General features: G+C 29.2%; 1 protein-coding gene across 2 annotated transcripts; it reads left to right on the forward strand.

The window, feature by feature from the left end:
• Positions 1–562: 562 nt before the first annotated feature.
• On the forward strand, positions 563–6950 carry LOC124360112 (U7 snRNA-associated Sm-like protein LSm10). Of its 2 annotated transcripts, none has more exons than XM_046813442.1 (4): positions 563–691; positions 3373–3522; positions 5190–5307; positions 6686–6950. In XM_046813442.1, the coding sequence occupies exons 2-4, from the start codon at positions 3380–3382 to the stop codon at positions 6878–6880; spliced, it is 456 nt and encodes a 151-aa protein (XP_046669398.1). In that variant the 5' UTR covers positions 563–691; positions 3373–3379; the 3' UTR covers positions 6881–6950. The 2 variants fall into 2 exon arrangements, with proteins under 2 accessions (XP_046669398.1, XP_046669397.1); XM_046813441.1 differs by lacking the exon at positions 563–691 and adding an exon at positions 2812–2913.
• The last annotated feature ends 394 nt before the right edge of the window (positions 6951–7344 follow it).

A 7344-nucleotide genomic window follows, 5' to 3' on the forward strand; every position in this document is an offset into this window, starting at 1 on the left:
GAACAAAAAGTATCAGATTTTCACAAGTTAAAATTACACAAATGGAACACAATCTTTAAATATAGTTTAACTAAACTTGTATTAAGTTATACAAGATTTTTGATAGGAAATTCTGAAATCTATTTAATATGAAATTATCACTATTGTAATAAACTATAATAGGAGTTTTGAAAGCTGTTGAATACATCTAAAAACTCAATTACGATAATTTTCTTATTTGCACAATTCACCGTCATCCGTTAGCGTGATAAAGGCCATAATTCAAACATTATATGTAAAAGAATTAATATTAATGATTGTAAAAGTTGCTTTAGAAAGTAAAAACATTGTATTTAAATGGGTACTAGGACATTGCGGTATACAAGAAAATAAAAAAGTAGATTCCCTGGCAAAAGACACAATTTTTAGTAGTGAAATAATACAGGAGATGTGGGTGCAAAAATGATTTTAACACAAACCAAATTTAAAAAAGTAAACAACAATATATGGAATTATTTCTGGAAGTGGAGAAAGCCAACTGGTGCAAAAAGTTCAAATAGGATACCTAGACAATCCATAGTTTAAAAATGTAAAACAAACAGATATGCAATTGTAAATATACGTAAAGCAAGGTTTAGACTCGCAAATATTAACACAAGATTATTTTCAGTTAAAAAATGTTTAACACCTTTATTCTTAAATTGCTGTGAAGGTAAGCAAGAAACGTAAGACCATTTAACCCTTTATAGGATATTGGGTGAATAATTTCCCACCACGTTTTTACTTTTATTTATGTTACTACGCTTGAGATTCTTTGGGATAATAATTTCCCACATGCACAATACATACCATGAAGACTTACTGTAAAACATAAATTTAGTTTTCAGCAGTTGGCAACACCAGCTTGATTTCTATCCAGCTGATAGTCTGAAAGTGGGAATATATTATCCCACTGTCACTCAGAGATATCAATGTTTTTGTTCTTGTCCATACCTCAGACTTAGGATCAAGATAATTTCACTAATATACATCAAGAAATAATTTAAAGATAAGGAGTTTATTCCTTAGTTATCTGAAATCATTTTTATATAATATTTTACTTGTATTTTGCAACGTAAAAATTTCTATTCATGAAAATGTAGCATTGTGAACTACAAGCTGAAAATGTAATGCTTTTTTCAAAAAATATAAAAAAATATAAATTTTATATTTGCTTGAGAGATTTATATTTGTAAATAACAACAAAAACTTACTCTTTTTTTATTAGGAATAAACTATTTTGTCCATGTTCTGGCAAAGCAGTTATTTGGATGTTACTCCGGCAGTCTTGTAAAAGTTAGGTTACTGTTTGAGCTATTGTGTTATTCAACACGAATAAGGCATAATTGAAAATATTATGACACAGGAAGGTTATACATCAGGAAGTGATATATAATAAAACAATAAAGATATAATAAACAATATCACTCAGAGTGGTGATATAAGTGTTGTGAAATGGGCGGATAGGGAAAAAAGTGTGTGTGTCAGTAATATCCGCAATGTAAAATTCCTCAAAAAAGTTACAGTCATGCAGTCAAATGGTAAAGGAGATCGAGAAGTCACTTGCCCAGAAGCAGTAGCGAGTACAACAAGTACATGGGTGGAGTAGATCGCTTTGATCAACACATGTCTAGCTACAATCTAGCACAAAAGTCTACACGCTGGTGGATGAAGCTTTTTTATTTCTTTTTTGAATCAGCTATTGTCAATAGTTTCATATTGTACAGTAAAGATTGTAAGGACGCTGCATCAAAACCAATGTCGCATTTGACTTTTAGGTCAAAGTTGGTCAATCAGTTGATAGGCACTTTTACATCAAGAAAAAAAGTTGGCTACACTTCCGAAAAGTCTAGAGCCAGGAAACGAAACAGTCCGTTTAGAAAACCAACTGTGGAAAACAGTCTACGCCTTACTAATGTTGAAGATCACCTTCCACAAAAGGTAGACACATACAGAAGATATGCGCACTGCTCCACCAAAACCAAATAAAAGCGAAACAATATGATTTATAGTGCCTGTAAAGTCGCAATATGCAAGGGCTGCTTTTCCTTATTCCACAAGACCATGTAACCTTTTACCATTTTGCAACAACATACGTGTAAAACTGAGTGTTTTGTAAGTTTTGTTTCATGTGAATAAGTAAAGTGAGTGTTATTGTTTTCAGTTGTATTAGATTAGGTCAGTATCTACAATGTTGTTTCATATTGATTTGACAAGAATTGTTATTCCAACTATGCTATTCTAGGAATACTTATATTTTCCATAGTATTTATACTGTATGTAATAAACATTCACTATGATCCTTTTACATTTATGTGTGTTTATTTACAAACCCTTTGAAGTGGGAATATATTATCCCAGTGAATACAAGGCAAGACAAAAAAAATACTCATTGCCCAGAGATACATTGGGATAATAATTTCCCACCCTAAAAATCCCAAAAAAACGTAAAAATATTTTTAAAACTGTAATGTATTAGTGGTAACGTAAGGTATCATATTAATATTCCACTTAAAAATATAAAATTTTATGAACCTCGGTTTCTTGCCACTTAAAGGGTTAATAAGGAAATACCACACTATTCGTATAATAGGGATACATTTTCAACAAACTTAAAAACATGTATAAAAATAAAATAGTGGAAATACTTTCGGGAACAAAATTGAATTTTATTTTTAAAAATTTTTAATTCTATAAAAAATGCCTATGAAATAACATTTGAAAACATATGTTCTCCTGGATAGTGGGTCTGATATACGTTTCAATTTCAGAGTAGGATGTTTTCTTGTTGAGCGAGCCCCTGAAGATTTATTAAACGTAACTTTACTAAAACACTGTTAGATAATGAAGAGTTAGGAAAAAACAATCTTATGTACCTACCAATTAAATAGTTGGGTATATATGTTTTTGAATGCAACTCTAATCTATATTAAATCTAAATATAATCTAATATTATATTTAAATTTGTCAACTTTAACTAACCAATATATTTATATAATGCATATGTGTAACTTTTAAATTTTGGAAAGGCGACCACGAAAAAAGTGAACTACTCGGGTGAATGTTTTTATTTTAATTATCCGGTTATAACGACAAACCAGACAAAAAAGGAAAGTTAAAAAAATCGAAATAATGTTATTGTTTTGTTTTCTATACTCATAACCTAATTTTTATTTTCGGGTAAAAGAAATTGCTGCCCATTTTTATATTGTTATCTGCAGTTTTCTTCAAAATAATGATGTTTTTCTTTGCTAGTGCATTTTACTCTACAAGTGAACTTTAACATTACCTTGTAATACATTGCAGAATTTAACTAATTTTTTGAAATTTGTTAAACAAGTATTTGTGTGATAGGTGTACAATGACAAAACAACTAGGACCAAGAGAAAAATTTTTTGCACTGAATGGGCTTGTTTGCCTTGTGCAATCCTTAGAAGGAAAATACACTACAGTAGATCTTCGAAATGAATCATCTGTTTATGGCAGAATTGAAGATGTTGATGTGTAAGTGACATCGGTTGATTATATTATGTTGGACTTTGCACACATAACCATTTTTAGATGTAGTCAACATAGATTTTGATTTATCTCTTCTGTGCTTGGGACTACATATTTGTAGTCCCAAAGTAGTAGTAGTAGTATTTTGGGACTACTAAGTTTGTAGTATAACTTAGTTAGCGGCCACCACCACAATCCAATCATCGAATTAAATTATCGATTAGAAATTCTGGCTACAGTATAATAAGTGGTGATTATGACAATTGAATCAATTATCAATTAGAAATATCTAAATTATCGAATATATGAACATTTGAGATGTTCATAATTAATAATTGGCAACTGTTTTTATTCCACAGAATAACAATATTGTTTAATACAATCTCAAAAACCTATAATGTACGAGTAATTCAGTCGGACATTATTGTTCCAAATTAAATAAAACAAAGTTAAATCATGTGTTTGGTATTTCGGTAATGCCCGCTAGAGATTGAAAATGCTGTTATTTGTTAATAGGCTGCAGTATGATAAGCGTTCAACACTCGATTGATAATATTGAATCACGATTAGTGCAATTTACATGCTGTCAGACATGTTTAACCTGTTAATTAATTATGAACAAAGTTATATTACCTTTTATAATCTATAATGTGCATATTTCTTTGTGCCACACAACGTATGTTCTTATTTAATATCTTTTGGGCACGGGACTGCCAAGTTTTTTGAATTTGGAAATGTTAGTACAGTAAGAAAACCTTACTCAATCGACATAGGCTACTGTTTGAAAGCTTATCTTGTGCTCTTTCCAATAAACAAAATTTACACTCGCAAATTTAAGTACAACAATACTATAGTAAAAAAAACAAAAACTTAAATCATTTCAAAAAATCTCTGCCATGAGGACAAAAGTTAAGATATTTTCAAAAATATTGTACCAAATTGCTCATTGTTCAAAGAGCTTTAAAATGATGTGCCACATAACCTACTTTGCTGTTTGAAATTTTTGAGATTTGAACTAGTGACCCACACTCTATTTTAAATGACACCTTGCTTCTTTAAATCCAAATTGTCCAGTTTGTATTGACGTGATGAAAACTAGAATTAAAGGTTGAAATCAAATAGTGTTTCGCTGCAAGAAAAGTAAGAACAAACATGACATATCTAAAAATGATTTTGAGAAGACTTATTTTGAACATTAAAACAAATACATTTATTTTACATATAAAGTATAGCTTCTCTATAATACCATTTTAAATGCATAAAACATAATTCGGTTAAAACCATAGAGACTGATGTAGTTCATGACAATTTTTCTGTAAAGGCAACCTGGAAATAACACACAAGAAGAAAGAGTGTTGGCACCCCCTATTGAAGTTTACTTCTTATATTTAACACCGCTTGGTTGCAGTAGTTTCTGTGAACTATACTACTGCTCGCAGTAGAATTAAACAGCAAAAGACGTGATATTCTATTACGTTCAGGCACTCATCTAATTCAAGTCATCTATTTGCTAAAAGAGAACTAGTTTGACACAACATTGATTAAATGACAGATAAACAGAACAAGTCTCAGGTTAAAACCTTGAAGTTAGTGGCTAAGTAGTTTGTGTGTAGATATGGCAGATGTATAGTGGCTACTTATTCACAATTATTAATATTTTATTTATTTTACAGGTTTATGAACATTAGTATGTCTGCTGCAGTTTTTATAAATGGTAAAGGAGAAAAATACAAGTTTGATAACTTTTTTATACAAGCAAGGAACGTTCGATATGTGCACATCCCCGACGAGGTAAAACATGATAATATTTCACGGATTAATGTTGTAGATGCTAGTTCCAAGTAGTAGTTTTTATATTAACCAGCGAGTGGGTCCAGATGTTCTAACTGGAGCAATTTGTAATTTATATGAACAGTTAATTATAACAAATGAAAATTGAAATAAACAAATAATCCTTCAAAAAGATATTGAAGAAGCAAATTTTGGGATACAATGTTTTATTACTGTATTAGCAAAGTTGTAATATTTACATGTACATCAATTATTAAAAATAATCAAGTCATTTAAAGTAAATTTTGTTGAGTGCTTCAAGTACATTTAGTAAATTAACTTTTGAGGTTTATTGCAATACATATAAGATTTTTATGATATCTACATAGGGACTCTGTGAAGCCTAAAAAAATCAATGCATACTTTAGAATTTCTGATATACGCTTCTAGGTTTAAAAATAAATAGTGTAATGCATAATCTTGGAGATTTCCAAATCATTTAAAATTTAGTTATGTGCATTGTGTTATGTCCTATTCCCATAATATAAATTCCCATAAATATTTGGAAAAAAGTTGTTTTATAAAACAACTACCAGCAACTCAAAAAACACATGATAAACAGTCATCTCCCAAACAAAATTCAAATAAAACTAATTTGAAAACATCATGTTTCTTTTTTAAAATTTAATTAAATTTTACATAATAATATTATATTATAAACTGGGGCAATTAAGTAAGAAGCTATGAGAAAAAGTTAAAAATTTTGGTAATTTACATGAAGTATGAAAACAATTATTCTTGTCTTTGTAACAGTAGATGGACATAAGAGCAGTTTGGACTTTAAAGTACAGACAATTAGACTGGTCTGCTGAATTAATCTTTACTTGATCTTTTGGATTAGTAATGTGTCATATTGTCACAATAATATTCAATAATAGTGTCTTCACTTCTTTAATAAATTCATACAATAAAAAGAAACTTTTCTTTGTAATCCAACCAGTCAGTCGCTTCTTCGGCTGTTGGACAGACATAATTTTTTGTTATGGTACTAGGTTGAACAGCTTTGCTACAATGTATTAGTTTTTTTACTGTACATATATAATGTTGTGAAGCGGTAGGAGCAAAGTTTGGGGCAAATCTTGTATTGTGGCAGTGAATTTCTTTCTGTATTAGTTGTAGTATGCTCTCTAACATTTAACAGTCAATTTTCAAGCACAATTCATATTTTCTTTTTTTCAAATCATACTAAAAATATATTTTTTAGTCATCATGATGATGGGAATAAATAAAAAAGAATTAAAGCACACTAATAATGGGATGAGATTATATGATAATTAAAAATAATCAGATTGTCATCTTCTGGATTGGTTTTATGTTATCTATTTTATTTTTGTTTTAGGTGCCTATAATAGGTGCAATTGAACGACAGCTGGGAAAAATAATAAATCCTGGCCGAGGGAAAAGTTTTAAAGAAAGAGAGAAATCTTTTAAAGTGAGAAGAGCTGCCAAGAAACAACAAGAAACTCTGGCTATGATAGGAAAGATGAAAGAAGAGAGATTAAAAAAAGAACGTGAGGAAAAGGAAAAGAATTAGTTTGTAAAAAGTATTTATATTTTTTATTAAATTTTTTTAAAGTTTTGTGTAAATAAATTTGTTTAAAAACTGTTGTTACCTTTGTACTCCGCAATAAAACACTCTAACGTTTAAACTATTTCATAGTTTATATTTTATTCAAAAATTAATATTTGCAATTTTACAAATATTCAATATGACGTATAGGATTCCAACTTTACAAACTTTATCATCATGTGTGTATATCCACATACCTCTAAAGTGTCTGTTCAAATAATAATTCTTTATTTGTGAAAAATTAAAAGAAGTATAGTAAGAATTCAGTACACCTGTAAATAAGTAACAAAATAAAGATATTTGAATGGTGAAAATAGTTAAATTTGATTGTAAACTAAAATTGATAAAATAAAATAAAAAGGTTTACTAAAATAAATTCCTCAATAAAATATACTACTTTAGATTGTCAGATTAGATAAGTTCTTGTT

Source organism: Homalodisca vitripennis, chromosome 4 (genome assembly GCF_021130785.1).
Source record: "Homalodisca vitripennis isolate AUS2020 chromosome 4, UT_GWSS_2.1, whole genome shotgun sequence".
Classification (NCBI taxonomy): Eukaryota; Metazoa; Arthropoda; class Insecta; order Hemiptera; family Cicadellidae; genus Homalodisca; species Homalodisca vitripennis.